Source organism: Uranotaenia lowii, chromosome 2 (genome assembly GCF_029784155.1).
Source record: "Uranotaenia lowii strain MFRU-FL chromosome 2, ASM2978415v1, whole genome shotgun sequence".
NCBI lineage: Eukaryota > Metazoa > Arthropoda > Insecta > Diptera > Culicidae > Uranotaenia > Uranotaenia lowii.
The window spans coordinates 272,818,432-272,837,305 of record NC_073692.1 but is presented as its reverse complement, the minus strand read 5'-3'; the positions used below and the strand labels follow the sequence as shown (position 1 = coordinate 272,837,305).

The 18,874-nt window shown below is 37.3% G+C and overlaps 2 protein-coding genes across 3 annotated transcripts in view; both read left to right on the top strand.

Moving 5' to 3' along the window:
• Positions 1 to 18,874, top strand: part of LOC129741787 (WW domain-binding protein 2) — a 35,757-nt gene that overhangs the window by 14,520 nt on the left and 2,363 nt on the right. Inside the window, exon 1 of one of the 2 annotated variants that reach the window (XM_055733571.1) lies at positions 18,456 to 18,591. The exons of the other annotated variant lie outside the window; for it this stretch is intronic. Within the exon in view, the coding sequence (XP_055589546.1) occupies positions 18,536 to 18,591 (56 nt within the window). The 5' untranslated portion in view covers positions 18,456 to 18,535. Of the gene's footprint in view, positions 1 to 18,455; positions 18,592 to 18,874 lie in introns of those variants that run through there. 2 annotated transcript variants of the gene reach the window in all.
• Positions 13,288 to 14,520, top strand: LOC129742661 (uncharacterized). The gene has a single exon (XM_055734589.1). The coding sequence runs from the start codon at positions 13,288 to 13,290 to the stop codon at positions 14,518 to 14,520; it is 1,233 nt and encodes a 410-aa protein (XP_055590564.1).

The window sequence follows — 18,874 nt, the reverse complement described above, 5'->3', positions numbered from 1 at the left end:
AGAGTAACAGAATGATTGCGAAAGCGAATTTTTAGAAACTCAGCCGGTAGAAAAAAAAATTTGTAAATGAAGTTTCAAAAATATGTTTAGGATTTACCGACGATAGGTATGAGAGAAGCAAAGGAAGAAAATTAAAAAAAAGTTGAATGTTTTAAAGCCCTAATGAAAAAATGCAATAAAATAATAAAGTTTGGAGAAGGTTTTTGAAAGCCAACTTTTCAAACTCTGCCAAAGATAGGTGAGGGTAAAGAAAAAAGAATAACAAAATGATTCGAAGGAGATTATTTCAAGAGGCGAACATTGTAAAACTCTAATAGTGGAAATTAAAAGAAAAGAGAAAGTACACACAGAATGATTAAATGAAGAATTGGCAATTTGTGAGAGAAGAGGTAAAAGAAGAAACAGAATGGTTTAAAAAAAAAACAAAAAAAAAATCATAGATCTACCGACAATATGTAAGAGAAAAATAAACAAGAGAAATGGTTCGAAAAAGAAAGAATTGGAAAGTGAAATTTCAAATTTAATTTCAATGAAATACATTGAAAATCGTTTGATGGAGCTTTGAATCGTTTAGGTTCTCCTTCTAAATATATTTAAAGAAAATAAAACCAATCAAAAATCTTTGGAATGATTCTAGTGAGCGATAAATCATGAATCTGGTCATAAGATTTTAAAACTACTTACTGAAAAACAGAACAATATTGGAATGAATAGAATGCCTAGTGATTGATTTTATATTAACGATAACTATTTGCAAGCATGTGCAATTCGAAAATCGGCTTTATATAACTTACAATAAAGTTTCAAAACTTTTATTTATTTATTCATTTACAGTCCCCCCACAATCATTAGTCACTTAACGTATCATTTTACCACAAAATGTTCGTTCATTCGGGTGTTAGTGGACCAAACATCAAGCTTTGCATGAATTTCAGTCATTAAATATTCCCTCTTTGATTTCAAACATGATGTTGTTTCCAATTTTGTTGAAAAATAAAATAATTTACCGAAACAATCAACGTTTTTCAAAACCACAATTATGGGTCAAAATTGAAGCTTGTAACAATTATTAGTCATATTGCCCACAATTATTAGTCACATAGAAGTCCATGGCAACACCCAAATATCAACATAAAAATCAACAAGTTTCTGGCAAACATTCAGGGGTATTCTTCGCTAGTATACGTTCAAGGGGCAATTGGGTTGAGCTAGCAACCAAGAAGTGTTTTGTTTTGCTTGCGAAAAAGTGACCCATGATTGTGTGGAACTTGGTGGATTCTGTAACAATTATGGGTCACTTTTATTTTGCTAAATATTATTGAATTTTCGCATTTCATTCGCTCAGTTTTATTTGGAAAATGTAAACTCTTCTTTTGTGCTTATATGGGACCAATTCATTTGGTTGGAATCTTTGAAATACCCGCATAAGGGGCTTAACAATTTAAGATGTCAACCTTATAACATTGGAATTTTATGCGATAGTTCCACAGCTTATAGTTCACCTTTGATAAAAAGTATTCAAACAGCTGTTATACTGTTTTCAAACGCACAAATAATATTTTTAATGCATTTTAATGATATTGTCGATAAACTAAAAATAATAATATGATATAATTTCTTTTGGTTTAGTAGATATCAGCAGTTCTTATGATCGGTGACTAATAATTGTGTGTGACCCATGATTGTGGGGGGACTGTAATTGACTTTATTCAGAATCGTAAAAATGAAATTATTTTCAATTGTTACATTTTGTTATATTGTAGAACTCAGTGTGATTCAGATGTCTTCGTGACGTTTGGTAGTAATGAAATTCTTAATGAAAAATAGGAAAAGTTTAATTTAGGAACTGAAACTACAGTGCGGAAGAAAGGTGAAAGAAAATAGAACAAGAGAAATAGAAGTTACAAAAAAAGCGAAAGCTTTGCCAACGATAGGGGAGAGAAAAGAAGAAGAAATAAAACTAATGATTTGAAGAAGAATTTTTAACAAAAACAAAAATATCAAAGCTTCGCCGATAATCAAAATGAAAGAGTAAAGTTTGAAGAAGGTTTTTTTTTGAAAGCCAAAATTTCAAGCTCTGCCGATGAAAGGTTACGGAAAAAAAAGTAGAATTATTCGAAGGAGATTTTTTCAGAAAGCGAAAATCGCAAAACTGGTAAGTAAGGGAAAAGAGAAAGTAGGTGTTGATGAGTGTAGATTTTATTTATATCAATATTTAAAAGCTCAGCCGACGAAATGTGAGAGAAATAAATAATGATTAGAACCAGATTTCTCAATAGAGGAAATTTTAAAAGAAAATTTAATGAATTTTTAAGTTCTGCCGACGGAAGGAATGAAAACGGATTTTTTGATTTTTGAATTAATTTTAGTAAGTAATAAACATGAACATTATAATAACTTCTGTTTAATTGCCTAATGTATCATTGAAAAAAGCAGTTTTTCGTAATAGTAACAGTCATAGTAAAAAAAAATAAATCAAGTGATTATAAAAAGCAGTTTATTCTGATATTCTGATTAAAGTCAGAGTAGGAAAGGGGACGGATGTAGGGATTAGGATCGGGTAGGTGAATTACTGAATTACATTTGGATGTGCTATGTACTATAATGATTATAAGATTAAGGTTCTTGTTATATATCTATAATAGCACGATCAATATAAGCGTGTACTTCGAACGTTCAGTAACGGATTTCCGTTAATGCTCGAGCAAGCTTTCGCGTGTGAGTGTGTATGTGTTGGAGAAAAGGGAAAAAGCAAATCTCTCCCTCTAGCTTCGTTTGAAGGGTGAAAAAATCAGTTTAGAAAGGATATTGGTGAAGAATAGACGCTTTAAAGAAAAGCTGTAGTTCGCCGTGGAAAAAAGTTTGGGAAAAAGACGCCCAGTCACGACAGACACTAATATCGTTTTTTTTTTCTTTTTCTGGTGGCGCACTAGTTGTGCACTAATTGCTGTCATCTTCATAAAAAAAAACGCTTTGACAGCACTTAGTGCACAACTAGTGCGCCACCAGGGTAAAAACAAATACGGCATAAGTCTTGAAATCTAAGGCCGGTCCATACCATATGTACTCTTTTAAGAGTACTCATTTTCGATCGAGAAATGGGCGTACTCTTCTTTTGTGAAATTTTACCAAAATTTACTCTTATTTGTTGAAAGAAATTTGATCACACGCTCATTTTTTTATAACCATTTTCGAGTATTTTTCAACCGTTTAATGGGTTTCTTGTAAAAACTTCGATTATTGTTATTATTCAACCATAATGCACTGTTAAATTTCAACCGTTTTCTAAGTACTCGCGGAAAACCAAAATAATGGTTAAAAATTATAGCACAAACTTTTGTGAGCGGTCCGACATTGTTTTTTTTTCAGTTCAACTCGTTTGTCGTTCAATAATATTCGGGTTACTGAGGACACAAATAGAAAGTTGGAACCTATTTCCAAGAGCAGGTAAATTTTAATTGCTGTGCTGTATTATTATGCGATATTTACGGTCCATATTGTCAGTGTCGTTCCAGAGAATCCCAAGAAGAGCGTTCCGATGAATGAGTGGACAATTATAAGCAGCCGGACTTTCTGGCGAAAGCTGCTTCCCGTTATCTAATTCCAGCAGTGGATTATTTTGACCGCAACAAATTAACGGAGAAACCCCTTCAAAAATCTACAGCAGCTGGAAGAGCTCATCTACATTTTTTCTTAAACTATGTCCGCAATTAGAAATATGTGCTACTCGGTGACTTCAGTCACCTTTGGGACAGCTGAGAAACGGTAGTAATTTTGTGCACTAGTTTTAAAACAAATCACTCAAATTTTCTTTGATTTTCCAGACAAAGTGTTCTAACATATATTCAGCCGGAAGATTGTTTGTCGAGCCAGAAGAGGACCTGACCTAAAGAAACGATTTTAGAGGAGATCTGAGATCTATCGTAAATGTTGGAATCGGTGTAACTGGTGCACCTGGTGCAATAAATTTCCGGAACGGGTTTCTCACGTACTCCATCCGCCCACCGTGCTAACTCCAATTTCTTGCATGTTCGAATTTGATCGGTTAAAATATGATTTACATTAAAATTGAGATTTTATTTCGAAATATTGATAGATAATTGAACAGATATAAATAATTTTCGCATTGATCTTTTGTATTTTATTCGGAAAACCTTCTTTTAAGCTTAAAAAAAGGTCCCTGCTTTTTATTTTCGGAAAACGGTTATTTTACAACCATTATCCAGCTTTAGCAAACGGTTGAAAAATAATCATAATCCAAGTTCTCCGTGAAATCTCATTTTATGAGTTTTCACTGAAAACTCATAAAACGACTTGATCCACAAAATTTCGATTTTGGTTATTTTTCAAACATTTATGGTTGAATATGGCCGAGCGTGCAGAAAAACCATGGATTTCCCATTTTATGAAGTTGTTTCATATTTTATGCAAAAACTACGAAAGGTTTACAGCTTACAACAAGTTACTTTAACGTTCTGTTTTAGTAAATATGCATTTTTCGTCGTTATGAACAGTGAGCGCGATAAGCGTCTATGAGTATGCAAATAGTGATCAATATGCACAAAATTCAGGTATAGTACAAGAATATTATAAAAAATAAAATCCATGTAAGAGCCGAGATATGCGCCTGGATGATATGCAATACCAAAGCATGAGGATAGGGGTTGTCAATGTATTTCACTTATCCGAAGTGGTCCCTCCTCCGACTTCTCAGATAAGCGGAGTTCTACTGTACATCTTGAGTTAAGATAAGCTGGGTTCTACTGTTTAACGTTTCTCCTGACTTTTCGGATAACTGATCTCAACACTGTAAATGTTTGCCTAGATTTCCAGCAAAAATTTTTGCTGGAAATGTTCAGCAATCAAAATTTTTGCTGGAAACCAGGCTGGTTTAACCAGCAAACATGATTCGTTTTGTTGACTTTTCCTGCAATTGCTCTGGTTTGCTGGAAATTTCCAGCAACCTATTCGTATTGCTGGAAAATCAGTGACCGATCTGTCAGACTTCGACTTAATTTATTTCCGTGAGACTAAATTTAGGTCAGTCCAGAAAGTGCGGAAATTAAGTGTTGATAAACAAAAAACTCTATTCCAAAGAATCATTCTTTAAGTAGATCGTTTCGCTCTAAGTAAGGTTATAAAGCTGACGAAATTTTATTATTTTTAAGTGTAGTTCATCAATTAGCAATTCCGGCTGAAGGATGACTTCCTGCGCGCAGCTGCTGGTAGACCATGAAATCATTTAGTGCCATGATGTTTAGCCGCTGAAAAGTGCTGTGATGATTGCTGTTCAACCTGTATATTTGGCATGAATAAAATGAATTATGTTGAACGAAAGCATTTCAGTTTTTCATTTTGGAAAAAAACATAATCATAAAACATTATAAAACAAACAAAAATAAACCATACATTTGTAGATTTGTAGGTTTCTCAATAAATGACTAGAGGAGAGTTAGGATACTTGATCCCCTTTTCTTATTTTCATCATATCTTTTTGAAAAAAATTTTGCAACTTATCGTCTTTTGTATTTTCTAACAGCGTTTAACTTCAAGTTTATATGCTCCAAAAGTTAGAACGATACATGAATTCGTAAATAAACTAGAAGCATTTTCGTGAGGCTAAAAAAAAGTTATATTTTTTATGTTAAAGGAGATTTGATTCTTTACTAAAGGATACTTGATCCTTAATGCAGGGTGTCCTGACGCTAGGCAAAAATCTAGTAACATGTTTAGATAAAAGGTCCGTTAACTATTTTTTACCAAATTAGTTCGCTTTTCACATTTTGTAAGTATCAGGTAGAGAGAATTCTAAAAATTTTGTTTACCGCCCTAGTGTCATTGCATATTTTAAGGCGCAATTTTATGGTTTCTAGATAAATACAGTATATTTAGTCCTTTTTAACAGATAACTACTGGATAAACATTAGTTATTGTACAAATTTTAGTAATTTCTTGATAACCAATGATCACGATCCTTTCAGAAGAAAAAATTATCGTTCTGGACTCTAGGGATCCATAACATACATCTTGAAAAACTTTTTCAAAAAAAAATTGAGAGTTGCTTATTGCTTTGAAAATATGGCATAATGAAGTTCAAATTATACTCTAACGATTGACATTTCCGAATAATTTTTTTTTTTAAAGTGATGGAAAAAGATATTAAAATTACATTTTGTTTAATTTTTCAAACAAAGTTCAATAACTCGAAAAATAAAATATTTAAAATTTGTTGAGATAACAGCATTGTTGTTTTGTTCTTTTTGGCACATTATGCTAGAACATTTAATATTTGTAAGACATTCCTGTTTCGAGATATAGCGAAGGAATCAAGTATCCCCAGGGATCAAGTATCCTCACTCTCCCCTATAAATGTGGCTAATTTTCCAGCAATTGTGTTAGCTGATTTTTCCAGCAATCCAAATTGCTGGGAATTTCGCTGGAAAGTGAGCAGGACAAAAACCACCAAAATTTTGCTGGTTTCCAGCAAAAAAAATCGCTGTGAATGTACTTTTTGGTGTCCCGGGATATGGTATTGAGGGCTCAACTCATGTCGGTGAGCCGTGTTGTATCTTTTTCGAAAAATTCATGATTTTACGGCTTACGCTCTTTATTTCTTTGATATCTCATGTTTCTCTAAAAAGGATAAGATAACCTATTAGATAAGGAGAGGATAACCTTTGAAAAAGTGATAAATTTTCTTTTAAAATATTCTTGTACTATTCCTAAATTTAGTGCATGTCGATTACTGATTGCATACTCAAAGGCGCTTATCGCGCACACTGTTTATAACGACCAAAAATGCATGTTTATTTACTCGCTTACTTTCAGCTACTCAGTTCAGAGTGACGGTTACCCAGTTGTCGCCAAAACCGCACTTACTCAGATCTGACTAAACAGCCTTAAGATGTTGAAGTAGTTTGTTGTAAACTGTGTTCCTTTCGTATAGTTTTTTGCATAAGATGAGAAAAAACTTCATAAAATGGAAGAAATACGTTAGATTTTCTGATCAAATGTCTTTCAACAAAGAAATACTTTTGGTAAAAATTTACAAAAGAAGAGAACGCCCATTTCTCGATCGAAAAAGATTACATGTACTCTTAAAAAAGACCGTATGATATCCCTAGTCTAAACTTACGCGAAACGTCGATTAAATAGAAAAATAAAATTCATTTAAGAACCGAGTTATGCGCCTGGATGATATGCAATATTAGAAGGTGTATTTCATTTAATTCGAGATTTCATCAGTGGTTTCACCTATCTGAGGTGGACCTTCCCCCGACTACCAAGGGTAGCATACATCCTCGGGTATCATACATACTGTACACCCTTTTGCATACCCTCCGGGCGCAAAGCTCGATAAACATATGGATCTTGTGTCAAACTAATGGCTGGGATAACGCGGGAACTTAAAAAACAGGAGGTTTGATAAGCGGGATTCTACTGCTCAACCTTTCTCCTGACTTTTTGGGTATCTTATCTCGATGTACTCTTTTTGGTGTTGCAGGATATGGTAACCCCAAGCTAGTAAATTTTTTTTTGTATTTTTACACACACCTACATGTATGCAGTATCCTTATGCTTTCTCTTTAAAAACAATTTTTGTTAAATTTAATTCAAACAAAACAAAAAATAACTGCAATTGGTGTTTTATGCGTTATGACATCAAAAATTTATCAAAAACTATAAATTTTTGAACGTTTTCATTATTTGTTTTCAACAAAAACAAAGTTTGTTGCAAGTTACCCCTTCTCATCAATCTTTTGATAAAAGCCCGCTTTAAGAGTCGGTTGCTGATCGATCTGTCCTCATAGATTGAAAATAAAGATTTATTTCCGATAGGGTAGGTAGAGAGCGGTGAGAACGCGCGGGAGTCGTCGTGAGCATGATGGCTCTAGATATTGCTGATCCACTCTTTTTTTCTATTTCTGCGATAGCTGATTTGGGCTCCCGTAGGGTACCACTGTAAAAAAAATTACAGTAGTCAAGAAAAAAATGAGCATTGTTCGACATAAGGATTATTTATCGACTGAAATTAAATCGGATGAGTTGTCAAACAAACATGTATACCAAATATTATTATCGGATTATCTATTGTTTATAAAACAAAAAATTGTGTTTGCCTTGAGCTTGGTCAATCAGCGGTCAAAATCACGGAAAAATGAATAGTAAAATAAAACCTGTTTGCGATGGGGTCAATCAGCGGACAAATTCACGAAAAAAATGAAAACCTGTAGTTGTTTAAATAAGTTTAGAGTTCGACGACACGGTAGCGATCATTCATTGAATGTTGGATTTCGTGCTATGTTTTGCAGTCGGAGTTATCCGTATAAAGTTTAACTGAAAAGCGGTTAGAGTGTAGAAAACCGTCAGATTTTATACTGATTTGACAGATCGCACAAATTTTGCGATGCGAATGGTATTATTTCCTATAACAGATTATTCACCGTACACAACTCCTTTTTTTTAACTTCTCATATACGATTTGTTACATTTTAACGACAACATTATTGAATTCGACCAGCATAAAAAGTATCAAAGACGCTTTCTGGCATCAAAAATCTTCGTCATGCCAAATTCATTAATTCTCAGGCTATGGAAAAATGTGTTTTCAATAATGTAGATTGTTTTTTGTTTTGTCTGGGATTTTAAAGCTCGTAATTAATTCAATTTCAATGAATACTAAGAATAATAATATTTCATTCCGATGACTTCATGTTTTGTCCTTTCTTGCAAAATAATTATTTGAAGATTGATTCAAGAATTTACTTCTTAACTTTTCAATGAAATTAGTGAGTAAGAGTGAATTTTTTGACTGTGTTTATTGCTCCGGCTAGTCTACCGCACGGAAGGCTACCGTCGCGCGATTAGAAATTTTCCCAGTAACCGCAATACTAGAGCCATCATGGTCGTGAGTCGTGAGCAGTGATGTCAGGATGATTTTTTACCAATTGTACTCTTTTTTTTTGTGGAAAGACATTTGATCAGAAAATCCATCGTATTTTTTCCATTTTATGAAGTAGCTTCACCTATAAAATACAGCATAAGGAACAACAAATACAACAAATTACTTCTGCATCATGATTCAATAAACATGCATTTCTAGTCATTATAAACAGTGAGCGCGATAAGCGCCTTTGAGTATGCAGAATGCAGACAGTAATAAATAAGCACAAAAATTTTAAAAACAGTATAAGAATATTTCATAAGAAAATTTTAAATTTTTATGTATGTCACCTCCAAGACATTGGCAGTAGGGGAGAATGAGGATACTTGATCCCTGGGGATACTTGATTCCTTAGCTATATCTCGAAACTGGAATGTCTTACAAAGATCAAATGTTCTAGAAAAATGTGCCAAAATGAGCAAAATAACAATGCTTGTAGTTCAAAAATTTTTAACAAAATAATTGTTTGAGTAATTGAACTTTGTTTGAAAAATTTCACAAAATGTAACTTAAAGATCTTTTTTCATCACTTTAAAATGTTCCTTACATGGGAAAATTATGAAAAAAATATTTGTTCCAATGTATCAATCGTTCGAGCGTAAAATGAACTTCATAATGCCATATTTTCAAAGCAATGGAAAACTCTCAACTTTTTTCAGAAAAAGTTTTCTAAAATGTTGATTATGGGTACACTTGATCCCTTAGAATTGGGTACAATTGATCCCCCTTCCAAACGGCATATTCTTCTTCTGAATTGATCGTTATGATTGCTGATTACGAAATTACTATTATTTATCCAAAAACTAATATTTATCAAACAATTTTCTAAAGAAAATAGCAAAAATAATTAATTTTCTCTTAATTATAAAAAATAGCGCCTTTAAGTATGCAATTTTATTAGCGTTGAGACAAAGTTATAGAATTTTCTTCATATGTCTGCTATAAGTTGTGAAATGAGATCAAACATGACCAAAATAGTCAATTAACATTCTATCTTGAGGTTTTGTTTGATTTTTATACAAGGATTAGGGCTTCCTGAATAAAAAATCAAGTATCCTTCAATAGGGGATCAAGTCTCCCCTAACTTCAGAAAAATCGCATTTTTTTTACTCCCACGGAAATGCTTCTAGTTCATCAACGGGTTCAAGTATCGTTCTATTTTTCGGAGCATAGAAACTTGAAGTTACAAGCTGTAAGAAAATGTCAAAGACGGCGAGTTGCTAAATTTTTCCAAAAAGATATGGTGAAAATAAGAAAAGGGGATCAAGTATCCCCACTCTCCCCTATTTAAATGAATTGAAATATCTCGGTGCCACCTCAGATAACACGAAATATGATCAGTAGAATACCGCTCATCCGAGCTCCGATTATCTGAGCCTCCATTTTTATACAAAATCCTTGTTAAAATATGATTTATCGTCGTGATATATTGTTAAGCTATTAAATCGACGTTTTTTGCTAGTTCAAAGTCTAAACTTGCGAGAAACGTAAATTGAATAGAAAAATAAAATACATGTAAGATACGAACTATGCGCCTGGATGATATGCAATACCAGAGCATAGGGTTTTTTAATGCATTTCATTTAATCCGAGGTTTCACTTATCCAAGGTTGTTCATCCTCCCACTACCTCGGGTAAGCGGGGTTCTTCTGCACATCCTTTTGCATACCATCCGGGCGCAGAGCTCGGTAAATATATGGATCTAGTGTTAACCTGATGGCTGGGATAACGCAGGAGCCCAGAAAACCGGAGCACGGATAAACGGGATTCTACTGTTTAACGTTTCTCCTGACTTGTTGGATAAATGATCTCAATCTATTTTTTTGCGCCCGGATTATATGCAAAACCGGAGTAAAAGAGTAAGGCGTTCAATAAATATATGATTCGTGCAATCTGAGACTTCACTAGTACTTCCACCGACTACCTCGGATAACCAGCAGGACAAAACTGTAACAAATGCTGCATAATCGAAGGCGATATACAACATTTATTTTAGGCTAACAGCATCGTATATCGCCTTTGTTTATACACATTTTTAAGTACAGATTTAAACTATTTTTATGTGTGTTCAATGGAAGTTAGTCGAAACAGGTTGAAATAGGTCGAAACAAGTAGGAATGGATTTTGACAGTTGGTAATCTGTCTCTTTCCAATTGACTTCGACCGATTTCAACCAGGTCGTCCGTTGAACATACTTACACCAATACTAATGCGTGTTTTGTGCGTTTTGCACACGAATTTCTAGACAGACCGAAACAGATCACGCGTAAATTCAGACGCGTATCGTAATGGGCTAGAAAACAAGCTTATATGCATGGCATCCTTAAATGTATTGAAATAAAAAATTTCGTAATATTAAATGAGACTGAACAAGCGACGATGGGACAATCTGAATTTATTGCAGAGTTCCGCGACATTTTGGCGGTTTGCTTTTTGTGGACGTGTTCACATTAGTAGACCATCTTGGTCTTAGCCGTCCGCAAACAAAAGATGAATAACAAAAATTGCATGGACTTGTTTCAAACGCATTCGTTAGGTAAAACCATTAAATTTCTTATAAATAAGATAACTTTATGACAAGTTTTTATTTCATTCATTCCCCCCGGGGCAAGTGCAAACGTCTTCTACCGCACAGCACAGGAATAATTGCAGGAAGAGCTAGCGCAGCGACAATCGACTCGAAACACACAGAACCGACTGCCGACTGCCGACTGAATGGGAGTTATTAAGCAAACACTAGCGACACCATGTCCTCCATAGAAAAGTTTCGATTAGTTAGGGAGCTTTTGGAAAGCTTTTGAAAACGGCCATACATTTGTCCTAACTCCGAAACGTCAAAAAATTTACCTGGCAAGGCGGATCTAAACATCCAGAGCACTTGACGAAAATGAAATGGCGAGAACGAAACAAAAACTTGCTCTCTGTCTGACACACACGCTGCATGTGTGTTAGTGTGGTAGAAATGAATCCTGCTTTCGAGCTGGATCGATTTCGACTAGTTTCGATCGATTTCAACTTGCTCCGTTGAACAACGACCAGACCTGTTTCGACCAAAACATGAGCCCGCACGCTCTTTTATTTTAACTCAAAATTAAGTACGACCGAGGTTCAAAACATAGTTCGATTCCATGAACTTAAAGTTAAGTACCCTTTTTCCTCCTTGCGATTGTTCAAAATGGAGTTCGAACTGCGAACTCAAAATTGATCCTTTTTTTTCCTTCGGCGAGGGAGCAAAGCTGAGTTCGACCTTATGAACTAGAAATTGAACTCTCTTTGTTGGACTGAAAACACTTAGCGAGTTCAGTTCGAACTGGAACAGCAACCAACGAACACGTCGCCAAATTTTGTCGTTCCGGAACAATTACCGGAAGACTATGAAGGAACTTCATAATGGAATGCATGATCACCGTGTCAGCGTAAAATTCTGTCCGTCATTGTCATCATACGGTGAGCGGCTTGGAATGTCCGGAAACTTCCGGATGTTGTTTACTTCCCGTAGGAAGTAACATCCGGAAGTTTTCTTTGACTGGGAGTGTCACCGCTCTGCAATTGCAATGCAACAGCAACATCCGGGTACAACAAATTTTAATCATCCTTTAATTCCCTGAAAATAAGCTACCCTCGAAAAAAAGGATAAATTCGAGTTCGGCTGCCGAACTTAGTATTGAGTATGCCTGTCAGAACTTAGTTTTGCTATTGCCTGGGCAAACTCAAAGTTGAGGGATGCCACTGAAGTGCGGTTTTGAACCAAAACTACTTAATTTTGAGTTTAAAAAAAAGAGCGTGCGTTGAACAACGACCACTTGACAGAAACTAGTCGAAACCAATCGCTACTTACGATTGAACGCAGCTTTTATTTATTGATACATGGTCTGAAAAAGTTCTGATCACTGGCATCACTGGTCGTGAAGTTTTTTGATCGTTGGGTTGGCTGACTGAAGGCAAAATAAATATTGGGAACCCGTGTTTTTATCAAACATTGATCTTTTCTCGTTTTGACAACCGTTGTGTAAAGACGTGTGTTAGGAGATTTTTCGAGAAAAATAAAAAAGCTTACTGTTTTCTTGTGAAAAAGAAAAAGCCGCGATCGTTCGTGTGAAAGTATCACCGCCGGGACCTTTCACGTAACAGATTTCGTGCCTCCGCCGGGGCAATCTGTTGACCGTTTTGAGAGAAATTTGTAAACTCAGAAGAAGCCATTTTTTGAGACGCCAACAAACAAAATGGCGAAAAGTGTTCCGCCGTGGGGCAGCCTACCAGGCCCTCCCAGAAACTCAAATCAAAGGTCGCTACCAATCTGGATGGACCCGCAAAGAATTCACGGTGACGTCCATTTTCTATTGATGAAACCCGCTAATGCCAATACCAAGCTTCCATCCAACCCATTCGTCATTGCGAAATCCATAGATGCTGCCGCCGGTCGTATTGATGGCGCAAACGCCATTGACGCAGGGAAAAACTATCTATTACGAGTCCGAAACCCCAAACAGTCGGAAAAACTCCAGCAACTAAATAAACTAATCGACGGGACACCTGTTACAGTACAAATCCACCCCACGTTAAATACCTGCCAATGTGTGGTGACCTGCCGAGAAGTGTCGGATCTATCCGATGACGATCTTGCAAAGGCGCTGGAAGACGAGGGCGTTGTAAAAGCCTACCGCTTTGTAAAAAAATTCCAAGGAAAATCTTTTCCGTCGGACTCCATCGTGCTGACCATGAGAGGAACCGCTCCACCCACCCATATTCGCTTCGGTTATCTGCGAATCGCAACTAGACCGTACTATTCCCGCCCTATGCTCTGTCAGAACTGCGGCAACTTCGGCCATACCAAAGCCAAATGCACAAACGAATCGATTTGCCAGGTCTGCGGGGAAAGTCCCTCGCACTCTGATTGCACCAACCAACCTCACTGCAATAATTGTGGTGGCCCCCATCCAACAACAAACCGCAGCTGTCCAATCAACAAACAGGAACAGGAAATAATACGCATTAGGACCGACCTTGGTATCAGTCATTCAGAAGCCACCAGACAGTTCAAGTCCCGAATGGAAGCAGCCAAAAATACTACCTTACAACTTCGCCTGAATAAAGCCCAATCAATTCCGGATGACAAAGACCGCAGAATACAACAACTTGAAAGACAAATAGCCGAACTCGGAAAAATAAACTCCCAAGAAACCATCTTCAAACTCGAAAAACAAGTCACCGAATTAATTGAACAGAACTCCAAACTGGTAGCCCGTATCATGGCCATGAAGAAGGAACAAAATCCCGTAGTAGAGGAAGAAGACGACGATGACACACTCACCGAAACCTGCAGCAACCCGTTAATGGACACTTCATTCGAAATCTTCAATCCACATACAACTCCAAAACGCGGCCGAACGAACACTTCCCCTGATGACAACCCAGACATGGATGACAACTGTCCAACAATGAAAAAAATGAACATAAACCGAAATACACCTTCTCCACCCATCGAGACCAACGATCAAACCAGGTATCCCCAACAGGCAATTCCATCTACAACACAAAACCCCGCCCCCCCTTACCACCCATCATCACGTCGGTAAGTCAACTTCTCCACTTATATTCACTTAAACCAATACAAACAAATTCATAAAAAATATAAATGGCTCCAAACATACCAGCAAGGAAAAACATAACCAAATTTGCCATACAATGGAATATATGTGGAATACGATCTCACCTTCAAGAACTACAACTTTTAGCTTTCAAACACTCTCCCATATTATTTGCTTTGCAAGAAACTATGGCATCACAAACTGCTTTCCGTAATAACCCTCTCAAAGGATATGAACTCCACCTCAAAGACGATGTAACAAGCCCCTCCCGCCGGGGCGTTGGTTTGGCTATTAAAAAAGGGACACCTTTTTCCCCCATAACTACTCGATCGACGCTAAATGTCATTTGTGTTCGTTTACACGCCCCTCTTGACATCACCGTAGCCTCATTATATGTTCCCCCCTCACTGGCTTACAACGATTTTGTTGACGAAATGGAAAATTTAGTAGCACAATTACCAACACCTATGATCATCTTAGGAGACCTGAACGCCCATTCCACTAACTGGGGTAGTTATCACACCGACAAAAAAGGAGAATACTTAGAAAACTTCGCCCTATCACACAATCTCTCTATTCTTAACGATGGCAGTCACACACGCATAGATCCCTCTACAGGGAACACGTCAGCTTTGGACCTGAGTCTGGTCTCCTGGGCGCTTGGACCGAATTTTGGCTGGTATACTTTGGAGGACAGCCATGGTAGCGACCACCTGCCCATTAAAATTACGATTCAACAATCTACTCCACAATCAAACACTAGACCAAGGTGGAAATACGAACAAGCAGACTGGCCTAACTATCAATCATTAACCGAAAACCACTTCAGTCAAGACATCCCCATCACAGTCGAATCCTTCACCAAAATAATTTTTGACACAGCTTCAATTTGTATACCGCGAACTACTGGCGAACCAGGAAAGACTGCGGTTCCTTGGTGGTCCCCCGAAGTTCGGGATGCCATCAAATTACGACGGAAAAAGCTCCGTTCCCTCCGACGTCTAACAAATAATGATCCCCGTAAATCCAACGCGCTAGCTGAATTCAAACAGGCCCGATCCGAAGCAAAAGCAATTATTAAAAATGCTAAACTGGAAAGTTGGCAAAAATTCCTAGAGGAAATCGAACCGAACACACCGGCAGTTAAACTATGGGACAAAATTAAAAGACTAAATGGACAAAATCGACACAGCAAGTTCCATATCCTATTGAACAGCTCCTACACAAACGACCCTCTCAGCTTAGCTGAAGCATTTGGCGACCAACTCCAGTCAACTTCTGCATCTCCCAACTCATCGGTTCTCCCTAATACCACTAACTTCGATACCAACATCTGTCTCGATTATAACTCCACTTTCTCCTTCACTGAGCTCGAGTCAGCTTTACGGAGAATGAAAGGAAATTCAGCTGGCCCGGACGGTATTGGGTATCCGCTTTTAAAAAACCTTCCACCTATTGGGAAACTCCGATTGCTTGAACTTTACAACAGCATCTGGCAATCAGGCTCATGCCCCGAAAAATGGAAAGAAGGACTGGTAATCCCGATCCCCAAACCCAACCAAAATCTTCACTTGTTGAGTAACTACCGCCCGATCACACTACTAGATTGCATAGGCAAGGTTTTAGAAAAAATGGTAAATTTCAGATTACGTACAGTTCTAGAAACAAAAAACCTACTGGACACTCGACAATTTGCCTTCAGGCCTGGCTTATCTACGGATGATCACCTGGGGACTCTGGAATGTATATTAAGCGATGCACTAGACAAAAATATGCACACTGAATGCCTACTGTTGGATTTATCAAAAGCTTTTGATAAAGTTAATCGTGGATGCATCCTTGCAACTTTAAAGCGATGGGGTATTGTCGGAAATATGGGAAAATATATCAAGAGTTTTCTAGAAAACCGAAAGTTTAAAGTACTCATTGACGGCCAGTTCTCAACAATGAAAATGATTCACGAAGGGATTCCTCAAGGATCCGTCATCGCTCCGACTCTCTTCCTAGTTGCGATGCAGAACATTTTTAATATCATCCCAGACAACACTCAAACACTCCTTTTTGCGGATGACATCATTCTCATAGCCAAGTCCTCCTTCGCAAAACTTACGCGAAAAAAACTTCAAAATGCAGTAGAAGCTCTTTCGAAATGGGCACCGGAAGTAGGATTTTCCTTTTCTGCCGAAAAATCTAAACTGCTACACTTTGGGCCAAACCGCAAGAGATTGAGTCGTCTACCCCCTCTATTACTAGACAGAAACATCATTGGACTGGTTCATTCGGCAAGAATCCTTGGAGTTATTGTTGATGACAAACTTAACTTTATTGGACATGCAAATCGGGTTCGAAAAAACTGCACGAACAAGCTCAACATACTAAAAATCCTGAGCCAAAACTGTGGTTCCGCATCTCGTCCCATCCTTCAAAGGTTTCTACGCGCTTGGCTGCTGCCATCAATTTTGTATGGAGTTGGATTATTCAGCCGAGGCGGAGATAAGGTGACCAAAATTCTTGAACCTGCCTACAACCAAGGAGTTCGTACCATAAGCGCAGCCTTCCGATCTAGCCCTATCATCTCTCTAATGGCTGAATGTGGATTACAACCCTTCGAAAATGTCATAACCCAGGCTCTTACGGCAAAAACAATCCGATGGTTGTCATACAACCGACCTAGCAACGCACCTATGGTTGTTAGGACTAGAGACTCTCTGCAACAACTTTTTTCTATCGCTCTACCAAATATATGTGCCCGTTTCGACCCTCGTCTACGCCCCTGGAATTGCAAAAAACCTAAGATCGATTTAAGTCTACTCAAAGTCATTAGAGCCGGACAACCATCTCAGAATGTGCTTCCCAAGTTTCTTGAACACCAAACTCGGTTATACGCTTCCTATAACAAAGTGTTCACCGACGGATCAAAAAGCCGGAATGGACAGGTTGGTTACGGAATCTACAACGAAAACAAAAGTGAGGGACTCCCGCTACCGTCTGCTTGCTCGGTATACAGTGCCGAGGCCTTCGCACTTAAAACTGCGCTAGAAAACTATTGCACCATCAATCAACCTACCGTCATTTTCTCCGATTCGGCTAGTGTCCTCACGGCCGCTGCCGCAAACAATGACACTCATCCATGGGTAGCTGAAATATCAAAACAGGCTGTTTCCAAAAATGTAATTCTCTGCTGGGTCCCCGGGCACTGCGGAATCTCTGGCAACGAAGCTGCTGACCGTCTAGCTTTCGAAGGAAGTCAGAGTTTTCCTCCAATTTCCCCAATTCCTCACACTGATGCCATAAGAACCATTAAACATCAAATATGGGCAAGTTGGGAAAATACCTGGAATCAAAGTCACACAGTTAAACTTCGAGAAATAAAAAACACGCCATGCTCCTGGGTCGACCAAAAGATGTTCGAAGATAGACGAGCCCTTACGCGCTTACGAATCGGACACACACGGCTCACACACGGTTTTCTCATGGCTAGAGAACCCGCTCCAGTATGTCATGCCTGCAACACAATCGTCACCGTAAAACACATCCTTGTGGACTGCCTTTGCTACCAGCAGCAAAGGAGAAACCTCGGTCTAAGTACCAGCCTCCGCACGATCCTCTCAAATTGCCCGAAAGAAGAACGAAAAGTCTTACTTTTCATGAGGAAAACCAAACTCCTGCAAGAACTGTAGGAAACAGTGCTTAAAAGTGAACAACATAAAAAAGACTATCAGTGAACGATTATATGAAATACGAAACAGAATATTAAAGTGGAAAAAAAAATCATAACACAAACAGTGATATTAAAGCAAACTTAAGTTTAAAAACAAAACAGTGAAGTAAACAGTGAAGCAAAAGGGATATCGGGATGAATGATTCACATAAATAATTAAAATCCCGTGAAAAAGGAAAAAAAAAAAAAATCAAACATTGATGACTCATACCGTTTTGTCGTCTTTGCAAATTTGTGAAGTGGTCTAGAAAATTTTGTTTAAATTCTGTTTTCTATACAATCATGTCTCTGAATACGGCTCATGCCAACAATGGCGTTCTTATACATGCTGGAGAATTGTAAGTATATCGCTTAAAACCTGGGTTGTAGTGCAAGGTATAAAAAATCAGTTTTCTACCTGAACTTTCTTCAATACCTTATTTTCAATAATTATCCTGAGTCCTGAGTAGCTTCCGGGCATAAATCGAGCAGAATTCCGTTTAATATTTCCCAATTCATTGAATATAATTTTTATTAGTAGGAAAAAATAGCTAAAGAGATAGTTTTTCACAATTACGCACTTGGGTTGTGAAATACAAAAGAAAACGTCATCTGTTTCAACATGACCTACCATGGGGAAAA

Coding starts and splice junctions, on each gene's coding strand:
- LOC129742661 (XM_055734589.1), top strand. CDS start 13,288: ATGAAACCCGCTAATGCCAATACCAAGCTTCCATCCAACCCATTCGTC.